Source organism: Petaurus breviceps, unplaced genomic scaffold, assembly GCF_028583685.1.
Source record: "Petaurus breviceps papuanus isolate PSGF00001 unplaced genomic scaffold, PetGlider_PUasm1.0 156, whole genome shotgun sequence".
Taxonomy (NCBI): Eukaryota; Metazoa; Chordata; class Mammalia; order Diprotodontia; family Petauridae; genus Petaurus; species Petaurus breviceps.
In genome coordinates, this window is record NW_027185720.1 from 14,166,635 (window position 1) to 14,188,950 (window position 22,316).

The 22,316-nt window shown below is 52.5% G+C and overlaps 1 protein-coding gene across 3 annotated transcripts in view; it reads right to left on the minus strand.

Moving 5' to 3' along the window:
• Window positions 1-22,316, minus strand: part of PLA2G6 (phospholipase A2 group VI) — a 46,603-nt gene that overhangs the window by 7,908 nt on the left and 16,379 nt on the right. For all 3 annotated transcript variants that reach the window (XM_069082130.1, XM_069082131.1, XM_069082132.1), the window contains 7 exons: window positions 13,698-13,913; window positions 12,604-12,787; window positions 9,145-9,332; window positions 7,420-7,516; window positions 6,677-6,859; window positions 3,026-3,134; window positions 1,836-1,982 (listed from right to left, as the gene is read on the minus strand). In XM_069082130.1, coding sequence (XP_068938231.1) covers window positions 1,836-1,982; window positions 3,026-3,134; window positions 6,677-6,859; window positions 7,420-7,516; window positions 9,145-9,332; window positions 12,604-12,787; window positions 13,698-13,913 — 1,124 coding nt within the window. The remainder of the gene's footprint in view (window positions 1-1,835; window positions 1,983-3,025; window positions 3,135-6,676; window positions 6,860-7,419; window positions 7,517-9,144; window positions 9,333-12,603; window positions 12,788-13,697; window positions 13,914-22,316) is intronic.

The window sequence follows — 22,316 nt, forward strand, 5'->3', positions numbered from 1 at the left end:
GAGGAAAGGGAAAGGAGGGGGGAAGGAAGGAAATATGGAGGAGGGGAAAGAGGGAAGGGGAAGAGGGAGAAGGAAAGGGGAGGGAAGGGGAAGAGGGAGGGGGAAAGGAGAGGGGGAAAGGGGGATGAAAGAGGCAGGAGGGGGAGGAAGGAAGGGGAAGAGGGAGGGGGAGAAGGAATAGAGGGAAGGAGGAGGGAGGAAGAGGAAGGAAGAAGAGGGAGAAGGAAGGAAGGGAAAGGAGGGAGAGGGAGAAGAGGGGAGCACAGGGCTGGCTAAGAACTAAGAGCACAGGATTTCCAGCCTCAAGGGAACACAAATCAAGGCCAACACTTTCATTTTACAGAACTGGAAATGAAGACCCAGAGGGGCTGAGAGACTTGGTCAAGGTCACAGGAAGAAGGAGCAGAGTCAACATTTTCAACTCAATGCTCTGACTAAATTCAGCAGAGTGAAGGTAAAGGGGAGGGACATGTGTGTATGAGAGAGAGGGAGAAAGGCAGAGAAGGAGGGAGGAATGAAGAGATGGAGGGAGTGAAAGACAGAAACAGAGAGGGGGGGAAAAGGAGGAGAAGAGAAGAGGGGAGGAGAGGGGGAGGGGAAGAGGGGAGAGGGGAGGAGAAGGGAGGAAGGTAGGAAAGGGGAGGGAAGGAGAGAGAGGGGAGGGGAAGAGGGAGGAGGGGAGGGAAGGGGAAGAGGGGGGAGGGAAGGAGGAGGGGAGGAGAGGGAGGGGGATAGGAAAAGAGGGGAGGGGAAAGGAGAGAGAGACAGACACAGAGAGAGAAGGGAGAAAAGAGAAGGAAAGAGAGAAAAGGAGAGAGAAGGGGAAGAGAAAGGGGTAGGGTGCGGTGCGCCTGCTGGAGCTAACCCTGTGACGGGACTGGGCTCCCCAGCCTCTCTATGCCCAGGACGTTACCGGTGCGCTGCTGGGCCCCAGACCCCTCTGGGGGCAGGGTGGCCATCCAGCCTGTCTTAGTGGCTGCCTGTGAAACCAAGAGACAAAAAAGGGTGTGTAGGGGCAGTTCTAGGCAGGGCCTGAAGGAGGAGATGTGATGGGCTTGTAACTGTGGCCTGTCCAGGCCTGCTGTCACTGACTACATGCTGGGTCCATCTCAGCAAACGCCCCTCTCAGGAGCCAGACTTCTGGCCTGCCCTCCTCACCAAGTCCCATGGGCTAAATCCCTCAAGGGTTCCTTAGACTGCGCTAGAACCTGGGGCATCTCTTAAAAGAGTCTGGAACGAGGCTTGGAACTGGAAGTCACTAAAGGTAACTTAGTTCAGCCTCCTTCCATAGAGGAGGAAACTGAGGTTCAAGAGAGGGCAGAGTTGGCCTCAGCCTGCACTGAAGGCAGATAATAGGGAGGCCTCTGACTCCATGGCAGGCCAAGATCCCTCCCTCCAGAGGCTCTCGATGGCAGCAGCTGCCCAAAGAGGTGTGGGTCAGAATATCCCCACAAGAAGCCAGGAGGGAGCTCTGCTGGGACAGCTGCCGGCCCCTGGGGGCTGGGTTTGGGTGCCGAGGTGCCCGGCCTCAAAGGAGACCTTTGGCCTCCCTCTGTTTCCTCTGGAAGAAGGACCCTGGGGGCCGTCTCCCCCAGGACCCTCTGAGAAGCTGCCAGGAAGCCCCATGCTGTGGGCGTCAGGCCTAGACACCACATCCTGTAGGGGATTCAGCCCCGGGCCTCTGAGGCTCCCCCCCCCCCCCCCAGGTGCCCCCTGCTCCCCCCACCCAGGAGAAGTGAGAATGCCCTGGCACCTTCTGCCTCAGGCTGGCCAACTGGAGCCACCCAAAGAAGCTGTGCAGGAAAGGAGAGAGTGGACTGATAAGGGAAGCCTACCTATATCGCGCATGGGCATCCGCAGGGGCAGCGGTCTGTCCTGGGAGGAGGTGGAAGGCTGCGAGACCTCCAGGGGCGCCCCGGGGGCTGTGAGGTGATCGGCCCCTATGGTTTTCAGCAGAGCCAAGAGCGAATTCCTGGTGATGACTGGTCATGTGTGGTTCAGGGCCGGGAGGTTGAGATAATGGTCAAGTGAGAGGCTCATTCCACACCCAGGCCCCCTTCCCTGTCCCTGGCCTCCTGGGGTTATGGGGGGGGGAGGGGCAGTGAGAACCAGGGTGGCCTGACCCCAGTGGCTGCATGGGCATCATAGTTGGCCTCTGGACCCCCAGCCTGAAGGGCCCGGCCACAGGAGCTTCCAGAATAACCGCAAGGGACCAGAGGCAGAAGCCGGGCAGGGACAGAATGGGCGACTTTCCCTGTTCAGTCTTTCTGACAGAGCCAAGAGAAGACCTGGGGCCCCCAGGATCCCTCCTCCTCCAATTTTCACAGCTCCTTCTGGAGTCAGGCTCCCAGGCGAGGGGAGGTCAGCAGTCTGTCTGCCTGCCCCATTATACAGATAAGGAAAGAGGGGACCACATAACAAAAAGGAGCAACCAATGTCTGTGTGTCTTTGCCACACACACACACACACACACACACACACACACACCCAGTCACCCTGAGTCCTCTGGGGCCGTGGTCTCTCTCTGACCCAGAATCCTGACCATATAGTGTCAGCGGATGGAGGGAGAAGCGTGCATGCATGTGTGATGAGGGGCCTGGGGGCTCAGTATTCTGCCCGTGCCACAAGTCCCTGAGTAGCCGCCAGGCCCAGCCTGCTTTGGAGAGGGACAGGACACTGGGGGGGGGGGGGGCCATGTACCCCTCCCTGGTTGGTCTCTCCTTATACATTCTGGATTGGCTCATTTCCCTTCAGGCTTTTGGGCTGACAGACAGACATCTGGACCTGTCGCCTCCCCCCCTTAGAATGGAATGCTCATGTCCCCAGCACTTAGCAAAATGCCTTGAACACAGTAGGTGCTTAATCAATGCTTGCTAAGGGAATGAATGAGCCTGCAGGGAGCCTATGGGTGAGGTTGGAGCCATGGCTGGGGAGCCATGGCCCAGGGGAGCCCCCCAGGCCAGAGTCAGCTGTAGTTGTGAGTGGCTCTGGGAGCGCCCTCCTCCTCTGGGGGACAAGAACCCACCTTTGTGGACCTTTGATGCAATCATGGCAGGCGTCTCCCCAAAGTCATTCGGGGTATCCACCTCAGCGCCGAACACGATGAGGGCCTTGATTATTTCTATGTTGTCTTTCTGTAAGGATAGGAGGGAGCTCAAGAAGGGGCTGTGCCCCCTCCTAGGCACTAGGAGGGGAATCTCCCTAGCAGAGGAGCTGTCAGGGGGAGGAGGATTCGGCCCATTTTCTCTGCCCCCTGGGGATACTAGGCAGGCACCATGGATGGAAGTGAGAGGGAGACAGCAGGAGGAAGCACGTCCTCACCATCAGAGCTCTCAGGCGGCTTGGTAAGAACTCTTGAGCTCCCCCTTCAGCGTTCAGCTTGGTCAAGGCTATCCCCGGGAGGTCGCCTTTTCCAATCCTCCCTGGCTGAAAACCTCCTCTCCCTCCTCAAGGCTCTCCAAGGCACTGTGTCTGAAACCGCTCCCCTCTCCCCCCCATTTCTGGGCATCCTCCTAGGTGACAGTAAGCTCCCTGGGGGCAGGGATGTCATGGAGGTATAACCCATCAGGCACCAAGCAGAGCTGCTGTGGAGGGCCCTTCCAAAGCTGGCAGTCCAGTTTTGGACAAAGGGCTCACAGAGAAGCCTAGCTTTGTGGCTGGGTCTCACAGTGGGCAGAACACTGGGCCTTCCGACAGGAAGACCCAAGCTCAAATCCTGACCCAGGTGGGGGCCGCCAGCCAAGTCAATTCCCCCCTCTCAGCCTCAATGTTCTCTTATGTAAAATGGGGGTAATAATTGTACCTGCACTCCAGATTGTTATGACGGTCAAATGAATGTACTGCAAACCTTAAAGGGCTTCATAGATGCTAACTCTTGTGATCAACCCTGGGCAAGGTGAAGAGGTGGAGAAAAGAGCCTAAAATGTGTGCTGTCCTCACTTCCTGCCTTTGAACGTGTCCCTGCTCAGCATTCTGGGATACATGCAAGGTCACAAAAGCAAACCAGAAGCCTAGAGATGGGAAGGATTCACCCTGAAGGTATGCCCAGAACTTCCTGGGACCTAGAGCAAGGGGGAGGAGAACAGTCCGGGGCCTAGAGCAGAAGCCTGGAAGGCCAAGGGCAAGACAGCCACAGGATGGCCACAGCAGCCGCCCACTGTCCTCCCTAGTGCCAGTCTCTGAAGGTGACCCCAAACACCTGCCCTTCCCCTGGGAAGCTGCCAAACATCTACCATCCAGAGTCACTGCAGACCCCCCTGGTGTGAGGTGATGGCATCAGCAGCACTGGATTCCAGTCCAGCTTCGGCCCCAATAACTTCCCCTCTGGGTCAGCTTCATCTCTAAAATGGGGACGACTCTACGTACACTGTATAGCTCACAGGACTGTTGTGAGAAGGGTGCTGTGCAAATTTTACAATACTCTACAAATGTAAGCAAATGATTATTGCTGTACTCAGAGAAACTGTGACTTAGTGTGGGACACGGCTTCCTGGCCTTAGCGGCTGGCGTTCTACAACCTAATTAGTGGCTGGTGTTCTTAGAAGCTAGCTGTCTGCAACTCAGCGGCTGGCGTTCTTAGAGGCTAGCGGTCTACAACTTAGCGGCTGGCGTTCTTAGAGGCTAGCGGTCTGCAACTTAGCGGCTTTGCTAAGTCTTGGAGAATTGCTATGGCTGAAAAATTAATCACCACAGCCAACCTAGGACTCAGTTTTTCCAGTATGAGTTTGGCTGGTCATTGGGACAAGACAGAATCTGTCACTGGCTCAAAGTCTTCCTAGTTTCCTAAGACCTACCAGTATTTGTGCTCCATTGGCGTAGCTTCTTGAAAACCCAGGGTCGTGATTAGGCACAGGAGGACTTCGGTAGTGTTATAATGATTACCCATAAAACAAAGGGTTTAGGCTAGGCAATTTACAGAGTCCTTTCTGGCCCTAACATTCTGTGTTCTAGGACTCTAAGGCCCTTCCCAGCTCAAACACCCTCAATATGCCCCATCCAGCTTGACACTCAACGCCCTCAGCATTTCAGCCAGCGCTGCTCCATAGAGATGACGACCGCTATATGGTGACTATCCGTTGGGAGAACTCCCAGCTCCCTTTACTTGTCCTAAAATAATTTCATCCACATTTCGGGTTTGACCTTCTAATTCTAGTTGTCTGATGTCAAGATGAAAAAAGACTGAATGTGTCTTTTTCAAACCTATTGTGACTGCAGACTTTGGCCGTGCATCTTTCTCATCCTTCCAACCTGAAGAGAGGGAAGGAGGAGGTGGACAAGGAAGGGAGCAGACAGCTGGGCCAGAGAAGGGGGAGATGAAGCCCCTTCTTTTTCGGACTCAGCTGACTGGCACCTTCTTATTGCATCTGGAAATGCTCGGGAGGTCTGTGTCCGCATGTGAGCACATACGGAGACACACTGTAATTTCTGAACTGGAAAGGACCTTGGAGCCCCAGGCTAAGCTCCTTGACTTTAGAGGTAGCTCGGACATGCACAGGGGCCTGAAGCCTGTCAATCAGTGGCAGAAGAATCTGAACAAGAGTGGGCATGACCCTGATGCTCCATGGGCCTTTTTTTTTTTCCATTGGTCACTTCCAACCACCCTGTGAGGTTTCCAGGTAAGAAGCTGGGGCTCAGTGCAGTGAGGGCAGACATGGGGGCTGCAGTTTGGCTTTTCCAGTTGCAAGGCCAGGCTAGACTCTGGCCTCTTGACTAAGATGCAGCTGTCCTGACTCAGGTCAAGCCAGTGCCCTAACCATTATGCAACACTGCCCACCCTTGGTCACCGTTATGTGTGGGCTTCCTCTCCCGCTCCATTGTGTAAACTTCTTAGGAGCAGGGACTGATCTCCTCCTCTGGGCCTAGCAAAACCCTAGCCAAGGCTAAATGCCAATTCTGCCTCCCGGAGAAGTCTTCCTGGACCACCCCAGTGTGGATCCACCCCTAGCCAGCCCCTGTCACTGAACTCTCCCACACGTATGTGTGACCTCCATAACTAGGGTATAAGGTTGCTGAGGGAAAGGGACCTGTCTGGAGTGGGGAGGGAATACAGTCCTAGGAGAAGGGGCACTGGACTAAGTGGCAGTCGGGAACGGGGCTTTAGTCTTGGTTTCCCTACTAACCAGCAATGGGCAAGCTTATAGTAATCACGGGACTGACAGCTTAAAGGGCCTGTAGGGACTGTGGAGGAGGACCCCTTCATTTCATTGTGCAGATGAGGCACAGATACATTCCAGGATGTGAGTAAATGACAGAATCCGGACTCAGATCCAGGTCTCCTGACCCCCACCCCGCCCCTGCTCTCACCACTGACACAAGCTCAAAGGCAAGTTGCTCCCCCCACCCCTCTCTGGAGCCTCAGTCTCCTCCCCTCGAACAATGGGACCAGTCAGGATCTCTGAGCTCCTTCTGGCTCTACCTTCTTTGTCCCTTACTGCAACAGGCCCTGCGAGCTACCTTGGCCAGAGTGACCACGAGGACAGAAAGCATTCCTGTGAGCTAGGCCAGGGATGATTCTGCCCATCTTACAAATGAAGAACCAGGGGGTCTGAGAGGCTCAGGGTGACTCGCCCCTGACCCCCCCAGCTAGCCCAAGGCCCTGAGACTCAAAACCCCTTCCTCCATACTGAATGCTCAGTAACTGCTTAACAGGGGAAGACTCTGAGCTTGACGGCCTCACCAACATGGCCAGATGCAGCGGCGTGTTGCTGTGCTCCCCGAGGGCCCCGGCATTGGCCCCATAAGTCAGCATCACCATGACGCAGTCAAAGCGATCCCGCATCACTGCTATGTGCAAGGCCGTGTCCCCCGAGTTGCTGACGCTGTTCACGTCACAACCCCGGTTCAGCAGCATCCGTGCCATCTGCAAGGGGAAGAGAAGCAGGTAGGGCCACAGTGCCCCCCGGCTTGGATGTCTCTGGTGACCGGGGCAGAAGAGAGCCCAGGCTAAAGGCACAGCGAAGCTTTAACCTCCCTTGTTCTGGGTGCTGGGATGCCAAGCTCTCAGCCCCAGGCTGCCTGTTCCTGGGCCATTACTGGCAGTGCCCTCATGGGCAGTGGTCCATTTAGCAATAGCGGGTTCCTCCAATTCATGCCCACCACCCTCCCTGCTGAGCAGGCCAAAATCCCAACTCCTTTCCCATCCTTCCCCTTCTCTCCCCTCTGACCAAGGGACACAGAACTCTACCAAGAGACAGGGGTGTCTGGGCAAGGCCCCGACATGGACAACCACAGGAAGGGTGCAGGGTCAAACCCCAGCATTCCTCCACTGCATCTCCTGTGGCAGGGCTGGCTGACCCCCTCCCCCTTTCCATACACTGTCCTTAGACAGCCCTCTAAGCCAGCGTCCTGCGGGGAGGCCTCGGGCTGAACATGCAGCTGGACCCTCTCCTTGCCTTGGCCGGGCCCCCTGGCCCCACCCACCTCTGCATTCTTGGCCCAGTGGAGGGGGGTGCCTCCATATCGGGGGTCCTTGCTTTGGATCTGGCTGACATCCATGTTGATGATCACCTCAGCACACCTTGGGAGAGAGCAGGCCCCCAGGCCTCCTGGTGAGCAGGAGCCAGGATAGGACCCTGGGTAAACAGAGCCCTGGGCTCTGCAGGATGTTTCTGCTACTTCAGCAGGACCCAAGTGTGGCCCCTGTAGGTCTGTGGGGGGTGTGTTGGGGGTGACATGGGAATTAATGGGGGACACTTTGTAAATGGGACTTTACAAATGTACATTTCATGCCAGAAAATTTTCTGGTTTCCATTGCACTACAGCATGATGTATGCTATGGTGAAAGCCTGAGGCCTCCAGTGGACAGATGGACTGTTCTCCAACCTTGCCCAAGGAACATGGATGCCCTGTCCTAAGTCTGTGCCTGCCTCCCACCCTGCCCTGCCCTCTTGGCGAAAACTACAACCGCGAGAAGGCCGAGCCTCCACCCTCAGGTGAGTGGGCACCGAGGGGGTAAACAGGATTCATGCTCTGAACTTCCCAGGAAAAGGGAAAATATCTCAACTGATCTGTACAACCCTGGAGGTAGGTGCTGTTATTATCCCCATTTTATAGATGAGGAAACTGAGGCAGACAAAGGTTAAGTGACTTCCCCAAGGTCATACAACTAGGCTGGATTTGAACTCAGGTCTTTCTGATTCCTAGGCCTTCCAAGCTCACCTCAAGTCCTACTGCTTCCAACACCCTTCCAAGAAGGCTGGTCCATCCTTACCTACTGTGTGCTCTAAGCAGCGGGCTTGTGTTCTATGTAGCTGGTCACTTTCTGTGTCTGGTCATTCGTGGTTCTCTGCCATTTCGTGTATTTAACGTTTCTGGTCCCTGCCTGCTCAGAGACTGTCCTATCCAACCAGGAGCCCGATGCAGGAATCCCTTCTGTCCAGCCTCCATATGAGTATGTCCAGAGACTGAGAGCTCAGTGCTGGGCAACACTGGGTGGCCACTTTACTGCTCTGGGCCTCAGTCTCCCCCTCTGTAAGATGAAGGGGCTACATCCGATGGCCACCTACATCCCCTCCGGGTCCTCTGTCTCCTGAGGCAGTTTATGCCACGCTGGCATTTCTGTATGTGCCCCATAGCACTTAGCACTAGGCAGGCACACTCAACAGCAGTGCCCAACACATGCCTACTGAACTGAATCTTGTTCCAGATTAGAGACAGGACGCTGTAATGAATAACGCTGAACAGAATCTGGGGCACCTAAATGCCAATTCCTTTTCTGCAGCTTATCCCCAGGATCCTAGCACTGGAAGGGGCCTAACTCCTGCTTTGGAGATGAAGAAATAGAGGCCCCACAGAGCTGAAGGGATCTGCCCAAGGTCACAAAGGCAGGAGCCTCAGAGGCAGGATTTGAACCCAGGTCCTGTGACTCTAGTCCATTCTGCTTCTAGTCCTAGGTGCCCAAGGACAAGTCACTTCATCTCTCTGAGACTCCATTTCCCAGTCAGAGTTGTTCTGATATCTGGGAGGCTCAGTTTCCTCAGCTGTACAATTGGGATGACCTCCTTGTATCGCTGACCACCCAGGGTGACAAGCGTCTTAGAGACAGCTTGTTGAAGGCACCATGGAAGCATGAGGGGCCCTGGCCCTGATGCTACAGCACCCTGGCTCTGCCTGGAAGGGGCCTTTGGGCACGCTGCCCACCCTTACCCTTGCTGGCAGAACTTCATGGCTGTGTGGATGGCGTAGCCATGCTGACCCACAACGTTGCAGCGGGCATTACACAGTAGCAGCACGCGGACCATGTCCGGCTTGCCCAGCTGGCAGGCCAGATGTAGCGGTGTCTGGCCGTGTTTGCTGACGTGGTTCAGTCCGGCTGAAGGGTTCTTCCCCAGGAGCTAGCAACAGCAGAGGATAAGCCAAGGAACAGCCAGGGAGTGGAGGAGACAAAGACCCAGAGAACGTCAGGACTCATCCCATGCTTGCCTCCCAGCCCAGCTCCAGCTGCCATCTGCCCGTCTTTATCTAGGGGACAACAAAAAGGGGCCCAGGAAGGAGAAGGAAGCTAGGGAGGCTGGACAGCGGCAAGACAAGCCCCGGGCCAGCAATCAAGATGGTCTGGGTCTGAGTTATGCTGTGACTGTGGGCAAGTGACTTCACCCACTCAACCTCAGTCTCCTCACTAAGATGGGGACCTTACAGTAGACACTTTAGCAGATGGGTGTGTGTGTGTGTGTGTGTGTGTGTGTGTGTTGGGAGGGACAGGAAGGGGGAGTAATGTGCTTTGCAAACGATAAAAGTCCTAACTAGACGTGGGCGCTTATGAATTCCTTGTCCCCTCAGGACATTGACTGGGGGACTCCGATTCAAGCAGCACAGAGGCTGACACTATATACTCAGAAACTGTGCCAATGGGAGGAAAGCCAGGAAGCAGGGTGGGAAGCATGATGGGGAACACTGTCACTGCCATAGACTAGAGACTGCCAAGACTGGAGGAGGCCATTGATGAGGACTTCAGGAGAGTGAGCATAGACTTGGCACAGAGGCCAGAGACTGTAGGAGCAGTGGGAAACTTCCATTATCCGGGTCTTTGCTAGGAATCTTGACCTTCCTCGACTTGCCTTCATGACCTCTGGCAGGCAGGAGAACCAACAAAAAGAAATTCTGGTTCTTTCATCAGGGAGGAATGGGCTGCGGGACATGGAAATGATAGAAAGCTCAGGGAAAATGAAGCCCTCCGTTTTGGAGTTGGTGACAGACAAGAGGAAGATTTCAAAGGATTCAGAGGCAGGAGAGAAGGACAAGAATTCTCCAGGAGAAGTTAGCCCGAGACCGGGAGAGAGGGAAGGCACTCCAGAATCAACTCCTGGACATACCAGAAAACAACGATGACGACAAAGAATGAGGAATTTGTCCAAAGAGACTGATGTGGACACACAAGAATTGCACTGACCACCCAAGATTTTAAAAAGTCAGGCAGAAGACGGAAGCAAAAGTGGGTAATGGAGGATGACTGCGAAGGCCTGGCACCATCCTGTAAGAACAGTGTTGGGGGCGGGGGGGTAACGCTCTGAAGAAATCAAGGCCAGGAGGGAAGCAAGGCCCACAAAAAGGTCAGCTGAAGCCATCCCAGAGAAAAGAGAAGACTCCACAAAGGGACAGAGGCATTTGCTTCGCTTTGGGATGGGCCTGGGACGACAGGGACTGATGTCAGAGGGAAGGCAAAACTGCTCTGGTCTTTGCTTTCCTTTTCAAGGAGAATGATCTTTGGGCTGCAAGAGGACAGAACAAATACCCAAGATAAGAAGTCAGCGATAAAAGATTACCAAGCTCCCCAGGACAAGGGCAGGGCGCTTCCTCCAAGAGAATGAGCATTTTTTTTTTAAGACTAAAAGAATTAATATGCCATCAGCGATCCCTGAAGGGAGATTACATGGAATAAATGGATGGGTGGATGGATGGGTGGACAGATGCTGTCCAAAGGAGCAGAACAGAGTCCACAAATGATTGACTAGTGGGCTTGATTTCTATTCCTGGCAAAATGTTATAAATATAATTATTAATTAAAGGGATGGTGGGTGAACAGCTAGAAAAGGAAGCAGTGGTCCTAAAGGGCCGGTGGGGCTCCATCCAGAACAGGCCTTCCCTTTTATGATTGGGGTGCAAGATTGGTAGATCAAGGGAACCCAAGAGACACAGAGTTTACCTAACTTAAGACAAAGCATTTGATAAAGTTTCATAGAGAGAGGCGGGTTACGCGATAGGACAGAATGTTTAGGTGAATCTGAACTTGGGTGAATGGCTGGGAACAAAGGAATCCTTAGTTATCTGGTGTCAGTCTGGAAAGGGTTCTCCAGGGGGTGGGTTTGGTTTTTTTCCCTGCTTGGCCCCAGACGCTAGAAATGGGGTCAAAGCTGAAGAGGGGCATGCTTCAGCTCTGTTTTAAGAAGAAACTTTCTGACGGATGAGAAGCCATCCAAAAGTGCATGGGGCTGCCTCATCAGCATGGTTTTCCCCCTCCCTGCTCTAAGATCCTCCAACAGTAATATTACTGCCACTCATACAGCCCATTCATGTTTGCAAAGTTCTTTATCCAAATGGCCCCAAGAAGTCTCTAGGTTAGTTTAGAAGTTCTTCACGTGAGGCATTTGCCCACCTCAGGGTGGTCCTTCAGGGATTCACATACTTGTGAACTTCCCCCCTCAGTTCACACCCCCCATCCTGGATGGTTCTTCTCCATGCCCACACATGACCCCTCCGTAACGGATCCATCCAACACATCAAGGCCTAGGACTCTGACCAGGACATCAGCAGCCATGACCAGCCTGCTTATGTGGGCCACTGACGCCCCTACCTGTGTACCTGTCATGAGCATAAGATGCTACAGCCTCAAGAACCGTGCAGACTGTAGGGAGGGAGGGAATTTGCTCCCAGAGATCTGTAGCCACCCATCTGTCAGCACTAACTGGCTTCACTCTGACCTGGAAGCCGGGAAGGGACAAGATGATATCCTGAATAAATAGCCTTCCAGGTCTAGGAGTCTGAGCCTGATTTTTTCTTAGACACACATGTGCGTCTTATATGTCCACATGTGTATACACAAACCCCCTGTGATTTTACTGATATGGGCAACACCCTGTGAAGGTGGCCCCCTTCAGCCCTGCAGACCAGCAGCTCTTCCTCACTTGCCTTCTCAGGGACTGACCCCCCACTGGACGGGGTTGGATTTGGAACCTCCCTTTTGGCTGTAACTTGAGGTTCGAGGCCGGTTTACAAATAATTGCCCTAAATCTATCAGGCCCTACTCTATCCCCAGGTCCCCTTTCCTTCCAGAAGGTCCCAAGGGAATACAATTAGAGACAGGCTCTAACACTGATAAGAGATAAACAGGCTCCCTCGTCCCATCCCAGATGGGTTAAGATCAGAAGGCCAGAAGAACTGTCACATTTCTTCTCTGGGCTGGTATGGAAGAGTGGCTTTCATAGAAGTTAGAGCTTTCTAACAAGAGGGCTAGGGATTACAGACTGATCTGGGTACCCTAAGAATGAGGCACAGGGTTGGGAATGCCAAGGCCCGAGAGCCAGTAATGGCAAAGCAAGGAGAAGAACCAAGAAGGCAAGCCCAGTGCTGAGGCCCTGGGTGCTGGCCCCATGCCTCCACCCTCCTCACCTGCAACACCTGCGGATTGTCCCCCTGCACAGCGTAATGGAAGGCGGTCTCCCCATTGTTGTCTGTGACGTCCACGCGGGCGTGGCAGTGCTGGACTAACTGCACCAAGCTCTCCCCATCACCCTTTCGGCAGGCCAGGTGCAAGGGGGTGCACCCCTCCTCATTCTCTGTGCTGTTGGCACAACTGCAGAAGGGACCAGGGAAGGGCATGACTGGGTGCAATGGAAGGGACAGGCAGAGACAAGACGGCCTCAAGCCTAGCAAAGTATCTGCTGGCCTTGAGGGCAACAGGAAGACTTAGAAAAACACAAAGCTTCAATTCCAAATATTTAACAGATTTTTAAAACCTAAGTTTAGATTGCAATTTGCTTTTTAAAAAATCAACTTCTCACTCTCAGTTCCCAGAAGCACTGACTCCAAGTTGGAAAGGACCCCAAAAGGCATTTGGGCCTCGCCTCCCTGCCCCGCCCTGCCACCCCCAAATAATCTCTACAACACTCCACTGCCACCCACGGGAGGGGAGAGTGATGGTGGGGAAGAGCCTTCCTCCCTACCTCCCTTCCTTTCCTTTCCCCTTCCCTCTCCTTCCCTTCTCTTTTTCCTCCCCTTTCCTCCCCTCCCTTCCCCTCTCCTCTCCTTTCCTCCCAAGGCACCCTAGGCCATTTTAGGCCCCCTCTAAGTGGGAGGAAATGTGTCCTTAGGCTGAAATGAAATCAGCCTCTTTGCACTTCCCCCCTTTCTCCCCTTTGGGGCCTACCCAGAACGGCCCCCTCCCAGTGCTTGAAAAGGGTCATCATGATGTCTCCAGCTCCTTCCTGCCCCTGGGGGCTCCCCCCTCCCCAGTCCCAATCTGAGGCTTCTCTTTTCAAGGCTAAACAATCAGTGTTGGTTGTTTGGGATTTGGATTCATGGTTCAGCTCAAGGCCCTACATAGGAGGGACAAGCTGACCCACCATCTCAGTCAGGCAGCAGACTAGGCTTTCTTTGGGAATGCTCATTGGGCTTTTCATCAGCTGCCTTCCTTTCCTGGGTTCTGCAGGTGACTGTGGACACTCCCACTGGAGGAAGCAGGGGGGTCCCAGCCAGCCCCTCACCTGATGACCCGGGCATGGTGGAAGCACTCCCGGATACCCAGCTCCACAGCCACGTGGGCCATGGACCAGCTGGGGTGGCTTCTGATGCAGTCAGTCAGCTGCTGCAGGGTGTCAGTTTGCAGTACCCGGGCAGAGCTCTCATAGAAGGGTGGCAGCACCAATAAAAACTGCTGAAAGTTCACCATGGCATCGTCCTCTGTGTCCAGCTGGAAGAGCCTGGAGGATGAGGACAGTGAAAGGCTGACCGAGGAGCTGACCCCTGAGCCACCCTCCCCTGCTTTCAAAGCTCCAGCTCTAGCCCGGTTCTCCTCCTGCCCATCTGACCAGTCCATCTCCATTCCCTCTGCTGCTCCCTTGTCCTCCCGGGATCCCCTAAAGCTTGGTCCGGACAAGGGCCAACCCTCTATGAAGGGAGTAGGAAGAAAGGGGATGTTGAGGAAGGTGCAGATAGGAGAGATCTCGTGACATCACAGGGCTTCATGCTAAGCCCCTGTGTTTCCACCTGCTGCCCAGATTAAGCCAAGGGGGCTCTTTTATGCTGACCATATAAAAGAGACAACTTGGTTGTAGGGGAAAAAAGAGCAGGCACTGAAGCCTGGCAGACCTGAGTTCAAATTGTGCCTCTGATCTATAGTGGCTCTGTGACCCTGGCTGGACAGGTCCATGGCCAGCTCCTCCTGAGTCAGGAACCCTGACTCTATCCTGCGGCACTGCCTTCATCAGTCTGTATTACTCGGGACTCTTAGAACATCCAACATGCAAACTAGGGAAGAAAGGTGGAAAAAGATCTGGGGTTTGAGCTGACCACAAGGTCAACAGGGGAAATTTCTTGACCTACAAATGTGTAAGACGGGCTAATCGCAGGTCCCCTTCCTTCCCTGCTTCATCCCAATTTCAGTTTCCCTGTGTTCCCCAATGCAAACACCTGGGAGACTGAGCTTGATCTCTGGAGATACCTTTCCAAATGCAGAGATAACCCTGGGAGAGCCAGGGCTATCTACACTCCTTAAGGCACTCAGAGCCTGTGCCAGGGGCTACAGAACTCTGCTGTCCATCTCTGATCTGGGGAGGAGTTGGCTTTCTAAGATCCGAGTTGGGGGGCCTACCTTAGAAACCCTAACCAGGAAAATCCATTGCTCCCCAACAACCACCACTGATGTGGACCAGTATGTCAGTCCTAAATTAAGATACTGGCTCTTTTGGCCTTGTAGTCCACTAAGACCCCCATATCTTTTCAATGTGAACTCACATGACCCCCTCTGTAAACCAGGGAATGTGGTGTACAAGCCAAATGTAAGCTGCTGCTGTGCACCCCAAAAAAGAACTTACTCTGAGGCAGGCCATGGGGACTGAACCTGGGGCTTCATAGTTATGGGGCACTCCCAGAAGAGGAACTCCCTCTGTCAATGCAGGTAGCCAGTCCCTTCTTGGCAACCTGGAGTCTCAGAGAGTTGCCCAGAGGTGTCTGACAGCCAAGAGGTGTTGGGAGAAAGTGATGGTCCTGGCTACTCTCCCCTCAGACGTCTGTCCTAGGAAAGCTCCCCGTTTGTTTAGAGGCCTCTTAACAAACTTAGCAGTGACAATGACAAGGACTGCCACATATGTGCACCTACTATGTGCTTTACAGACACCTCATCTGATCTTCAGAACAGCCCTGTAAGTCAGGTGCTATTTTTACTCCCCTTTTACCGATAGGGAGACTGAGGTGGAGCTAAGCACAGGACTATACAGCCAGTACATGCCCGAGGCCACATTTGAACTCAGGTCTTCCTGATACTCAGGGGAAGTGGCCTTCCCGCTGGTCTCTACCCGACTCAGACACAGACAGAGAGACGGCAAGCACAGTCCCCTGTGACCTGGCCACAAAGGCAGTGAGGCTAGCTTGGCGTGACCAACTCCTGACCAAGTCACGCTGGGAGTGATCACCACTTCCTTCACAAGTCACCCCTTTAATAACATGTTGGATATAATTTTTTCCCAACAATCAAATCATATTTCAACTCCTACTAAATCAATGTTTACATCATAGAAAGTGGTTTCTGGATTACTGTCTCCATTTTACAGATGTGGACAGTGAGTCAGAGAAGGGCCCAGAATCACCATGTTATTAGTATGTGTCAGATCTGGGACAGAAAGCCAGCTCTCCTGTCCCCATTTCTTGCTCTTTCTGGTAAGACAAGTCTAGAATGGGGATGAAACACAGAGACAGGCCAGAGCAGTAACGTAAAGCTGGGATGGGAGATGTACATAAGCTGTACCCCAAAGCTGCTGGAGGTGAGAGCTAGGACATTTGGGGAAGGCTATGCCCTTCCCGGAGGGGGGGGGGCTGGGAGGGAACTTGAAGATCCCCACTGGTGAAAGGGAAGGAAGTGTGGGAAGGGAGGGATTCCTGGGGGCTCGCCAGTGTGAGGTGGCAGCCTGCTGATCCTCGAGTCCATCAGTTTCTGACTCGGCCCACTGGCCACCGAGTCTAGTCCTTGACCGTGACCACCTTCCAATGCCTTCCTTGGCGTTTCTGGGAAGAATGCTGCCGCTGCAGCCTCCAACATGACTAATGTGCTTTTCTGTGGGACCCGGATGGATTGTGCACAAGACTTGATTACATGTGTGCAGGCTGTCTCCCCAACAGAAGAATGAAGGCTCCTTGAGGGCAGGCATTCTTTCCAGCTTGTCTTTGCATCTCTAGGGCCTGGCACATGGTTCAGTTCGGTCATTTTTTCAGTTATGTACGTGACCCCATTTGGGGTTTTCTTGGCAGAGATACTGGGGGGGGGTTGCCATTTCCTTCTCCAGCTCATTTTATAGATGAGGAAACTGAGGTAGGCAGGGTCAAGTGTCTTGCCCAGGGTCACATAGCTAGGAAGTATCTGAGGTAGGGGTGTGGTTGTCTTGTCCCATACTGGAAGGTCCTTGAGGACAGGACTTTTTCTTCCCTAAACTCTGCCTTGTATAATGCCCCACACCTCACAGAAGGGCTTAAGAACCATCTGTGGCATTGTTCTGTAGTTTGATGAGATAGGTACTGTCTGTTCTTATCAAATATCAGAAGTAAATTATTAATTCATGTCAGGAATACAAACATTGGCGTTATCATAATGCAAACAGCCCCAGCCCAAGGCCCAGGCAGCAAGAACCAAGGTTCCTTGGCCATCTGTGGTCATGTTCCAAGCCCAAGCTGTAAAGTACGGCCCCACCCCAGATCATATCAATTCTGACTCCATGGTCTCCATCCCCAACCTAAAGATAAAATACCAAAGCTATAATGGGGAAGGCTTTTCTCCTCCATGTCCCTCCCACCACCACACCCTGATAAGTCACATTTAAAACAAGCCCCAGGAGAATAGCAGGGGCTCCAAGGCCTGTCCAAGACCAATCTCAGTCCTGAAACCTCACAGCCTAAGGAACACAGCAGGAACTCTTAGAGTGTGGCAGTGATGGGTGGAGTTGGCCTGGGCAGCCAGATTGCAAAGGGCTTTAAACACCAAAAAGATGAGTTCGTATTTGCTCCTGAAGGCAATGGGGAGTCCCTAAAACTTCCTGGGCCCTGGAGTGACCTGGGCAGACCTGAGCTTCAGGAAGATCAATGTGACATTTTAAAAACTGTTCAATTGCGGGTGAGGGGGTGGAAAGAAGAGATCATAAACTGTGTAAATAAAGAAATAAAATACCCAAAAAAGGGATATCAATTTGACAAGTGTGAGGAAAAGAGACCGGATTATTTGGGAAGACCAATTAAGAGTCTTCTGCCATAGTCTGGGACAATGGTGGCTGGGGAGGGGTGGGGAGGAGAAGAGAATACAGAGAATGGTCTAGAGGTGAAAGAGATAGGCCAGAAATAGGTCTTGAGTGGAAGTAAAGAGGACTGTGTCAACCCAAGAATGCCAGTGCATTTGACCCAACAGCAAGCAGGGAGGAGGGCTGGGCTGCAGTCTGAGAAGCCAATGAGACATTTATGAAGATGCCAAGTAGGCAACTGGAGATGAGGGATGGGTGCTGTAGAAGATTTCAGGAGAGGCTGAGGAGGGGGAAATAGCTAGGTTTGGGAGTCAGCTGCATAGCTGAACTCAAAGGAGCTAGTTGGATCACCAAGAGATCAGAGGGAGAGGAAAAAGGAAAGGACCCTGGACAGAGGCCTAGAGGACACGCACATGGGGGCTGGGCATGGAAGATGATGGGCAAAGGAGATACAGAAGGATGGGGCCTGACAGGGGGGAAGAGAACCAGACCAGGGACACCAAAACCCAGGAAGGAGAGAAGAGGGTCAACAGTGTCCAGAGCTGGAGAGAGGTCAAGAAAGATGAGGGCAGAGAAGAGACCATTGCAACAGAAAGTCATTAGAACACATCATTCTGGGTCCCTATAATCAGCAGGAAACTTCTTTACAGGGAAGGGAAAGAGGCCTCACTGCAAAGTCCAACCTCTAGCGTTTTCTAAGATAAAGAAGAGGAAAATCAAATGATCCTCCCACAATGGGATGGCCCTTCAAACATCTGAAGACTCCGCTCATGTCCCCACCATCTTCTTTTCCAAAGATCAAACTTTCTCAGCTCCTTCAACTGAGTCACACATGGAACATCTTCACATTTCCTGAGAATCTTGCTTGCCCTCCTTTGGATATGGTCCAATCTGGCAATCTTCCTCCTCAAACATGCTGCTCTGAGGTGAGCAGGACACCGCACTGTGGCCTGATCAGGGCAGAGACCAGAGGGACATCATCTTCTGTTCTCTGGCTGCTCAGCTATCTAAATCCCATGGGTTTGGGGCTGCCATATCACAGTCAATCAATCAATCAATAAATATTCATTGATAAGCACCTACTGTGTGCCAGAGACTTTCCAGGACAACCAAACTGGCTTCCTTAGAGTTCCCTGGACACAACATTCTAGGTTGGGGTAGCCTTGAGGCTACAGGTTCCTTACCCCTGATCTAGGTGCTGAGGAGACAATACAAAAGTAAGGTAGGCCCTGCCCTAAGGAGTCTTCTATTCTACCAAGGAGATCCCATTTGCTCACAGACAGGTAAATACAGGATAAATACAAAATCAACATTCAGCTTCTTAAAGGTGCTGGCTCTTGAGCTAAGGGTTCCAAAAGGAAAGAGGAGGGATGGCATTCCAGGTCTGAAGGCAGTGTGTAGTCCAGCAGTTGGGCCTCTGCCTGGAGAAGGCTGCCAGAGTCAGGCTGGCTGGTATCTCATCTGCGACAGCCAGAACGCGACCAGGATGGGGCATACTCAGACCTGGGCATGGGAGCAGCAGTTTGGGGCCTGGGTGGAGGCAGAAGCCTGGAGGCTGGGTGGCCATTCCTCGCACCCCAGTCCCCAATCTCTGGCCCAGAACTGCATGTTGTCATGCCTCCCCCAAACCATTCTTGGGACTGACTCTTGGAACCCAAGGCCAGGGCTTTGCATTCACCCTGCCTGAATGCAGACCAATGTTCTAGCCTGCCAGGACCTTTGGCTGCCACTGCATTAGCGATTCCTCCTCATTTTGTGTTATTTTTTTTAAACCTGCAAATGTTTCCAGTATGCCATGAGCATCTTCATGTGGGTCTCCCCTGACTCGAGCCCACTGACCATTGGGCCACTAAAGTGATTTCCCTAAAACATAGGTCCAGCCATGTCACCCCCTCCCCCAACTAAAGCTCAGTGGCTTCCCATCGCCCCCGGGATGAAATACAAAATGCTCTGCTTAGCCCTTTGTAACCCTGTGCCCTCCTCCCTCTCCCATCTCCTTATACCTTATTCACTCCCACATGCCCTACAATCCAGTGACCTGGGTCTTCTGGCTCCTCCTCACACCACCCCCCCTTCATTTCCCAACGCCTGGCACTCTTCCTGGCTCACCCTTGGGCCTAGAATGTTCTTCCTCTTCACCTCCTTCTCCCTGGCTTCCTCCACGTCCTGACTAAAATCCCCCTTCAACTGGAAAGCCTTTCCCATCCCCCTGAATTCCAGGAACTCTCTGCTGATTTTCTCCAATTTATCCCATCTCTAAATTGTCTGAATGTGGCTGTTGACACGTTGTCTCCTCCATTAGACTGATAAAAATGGAAACCGAGCAGGAACAAAGGCATCCCTCTGCCTTAGTCTAAATCAGAAGAGAAGACCTGGGATGTGGCCATAAAATGATGATGAGGCTGGCTTAACAAACATGTCATTCATTCAACAAATATTCAGTGAATGTTTGTGGGTGTTGTCTCCATCAAAGGAGAACTGGAGAATGCTGGGGCTGGGGAGGATCCTAAAACATGGCAGGGCCCTCGGACACTGTACACTAGGCCAAGCCCCTCAGACCAGGTCCTCTCTGAGATGGCCCTTCAAAGCTGGGTCACAGAAGGAACGAGGAAGCCTAGCGACTCGGCGACTCACGACTCCGCGCTCCGGCTTTCCCACACCCCCACGTTCTCTCGTTCCTCTCTGGTATTGCCCAAAGGGAATCAGCTGTGATTACCAACTCCCTGCCCACTTGACAGTGTTTCTTTATGACCTTTCAAAAGACGTGGTGCCAACTAAGTTCTGACTAGCCTAGCCCTTACAAATTTTCAACCCTAGCCACTAACAATGCCACTGAAGAGAGTCAGTGAGACCGGGCCCCACAGAGAACAGAGAATTGACCTCAGAATCCGGAGGCCCTTGGTTTAAGTCTCTGCCACCTCAGACACACACTGGCAGTATGCCCCTTTGCAGCTCTGAGGCTCCAAGGTATAGAGCAAGGGCCAATGAAGATTGGTGGAAGGAGTTTCCTCACAGGGAGTTCCCTGTACCCACTGAATTACAGCTCTGACCCTCCCAGCCCTCCACCCCATGGTGGAAATTCCAAAATCTGCTCCATGGGTTCTGTAGGAAGGTAATGCCCAGGATCCAAAGAGCTTTGCAGTCAGGCCTAGCCCAGTGGAGTGAATGCATGCACAGCCTCCCACAGTGACCACTGTGCAGGGGACAGCCCCTGGTCCCAGATGCATTTGAGGGCATGCTGGGAAGAGCCTGGGTTTCTCCAAGGGAGAACCGAGCCTTTGAGGGGCTCCATGAGAGGGGCCATAGGCACAGAATGGGTGGGTCAGTGACCAAAGCAGGACCAGAAGCTACCCTTCTGACTCCTCATCCGGAGGACTGCCCACCATGCTCATATTCTGTAGTTTTATACTTTCACCCACTCTATGCCCACATTTACCCTCAGCAAGGAAGAAGGCAAGCAGGGGAAGACACTGCAAGGAGACCCTTTTAGGGGTCCTTGATGTCAAGACTCTTTCCATAATAATACTAAGGCACTTTTATTTCCAGTGTGGCAAATACCAAACAGATATGACCCACATAAACAAAAGCTCTTTGGGGTGGGGGGGGTCCTCAATAATTTTTAAGAGTGTAAAGAAGTCCTGAGATCAAAAAGTTTGAGAACTGATGGACCAGACACCCTCGGGGGTCCCTTCCACCTCTAAGAGTCTGTGGATTTATGATTTCATGATAAAGAAGGAATTGAAAGCCCCCGCATACATTAAAATATTTCTATCAGAAATTTTTGTGATTGCAAAGAACTGGAAAAGGTTCACTGATTAGGGATCAGTTCAACATACTGTGTCTGGTGAATGGGATGGAAAACAATGAAAACAGAGAAGTACCAGAAGACTTATGTGAACTGAAACAGAGTAAAGTAAGCAGAGCCAAGAAAATAACACACACAATGACTAAAACCACAGAAACAGAAAGAACCACCACACACAAAACAACCGAAAACCAATGTGGCAAAATGACAAAGCAGAACCTTGATCCAAAGAAAGAAATGAGAAAGATCCCCTGCCCAACAATCTCCTTGGCAGAGCTGGCAGGGGGAAGACCCAGAGGTATGAACAAGGGCACAATTGTTTAGACTTTGGGAATCAACTGTTTTTGCTGATTGTTTCTCATATTTATTTAATTTGTCATATTTGTCAGCTCACTGTAAGAAGAGGGGAGAGAGACATGCTTGGAAAAATTGTGGCAATGTAAAAATTTTAAAAAAATTATAAAAATTTTAAAAGAAGGAACTGTTAAAACATGTTACATTCAAGCCCCTCAGTGACTTCCCTGTCACTGAAGAGAGTGGAGGGGGCCATCAGGCATCAGGCAGGGGTGGGGTCCCCAAAAATCTGGCTGAAGAGTCACACAATAGTAAGTGCCAGAATAAAGGCTGGGACCAGGCATCTCCTTTCTCCAAGCCCAGCAGTCTTTCCAATGGTAAAATGGTGATAATAAAAGCACCAACCTCCCAGGTGAGGGTCAAATAGGATCACAGATACAAAGCACACAGATTTGTGAGCTATGATGGCTGGCTATTCATGAATAAACACAAGGCAGTGAGGGAGGGGAAAGCCACAGGCTGCTTAGGGGCCTCCAGACCCAGGACACAGTCCTGCTTCTGCCAGAGTAACAGGCAATCAGGCGCAGTCTCTGCAAAGACAACCACAGTGGCAGCAAAAGAGACTCGGGCCATAACACAGAACAAACATGCCACCTGAGTTGGAGATCACAGGACTAACTGACACCCGTGCCCGGGGCCTGTTCCTCTAGGTCTAAGCAGCCAGGGCAGGCCGGAAAGGCCTCAGGATGGAGGCCTTGAGTAGGTTTTTGAAGACAGGGGGTCCC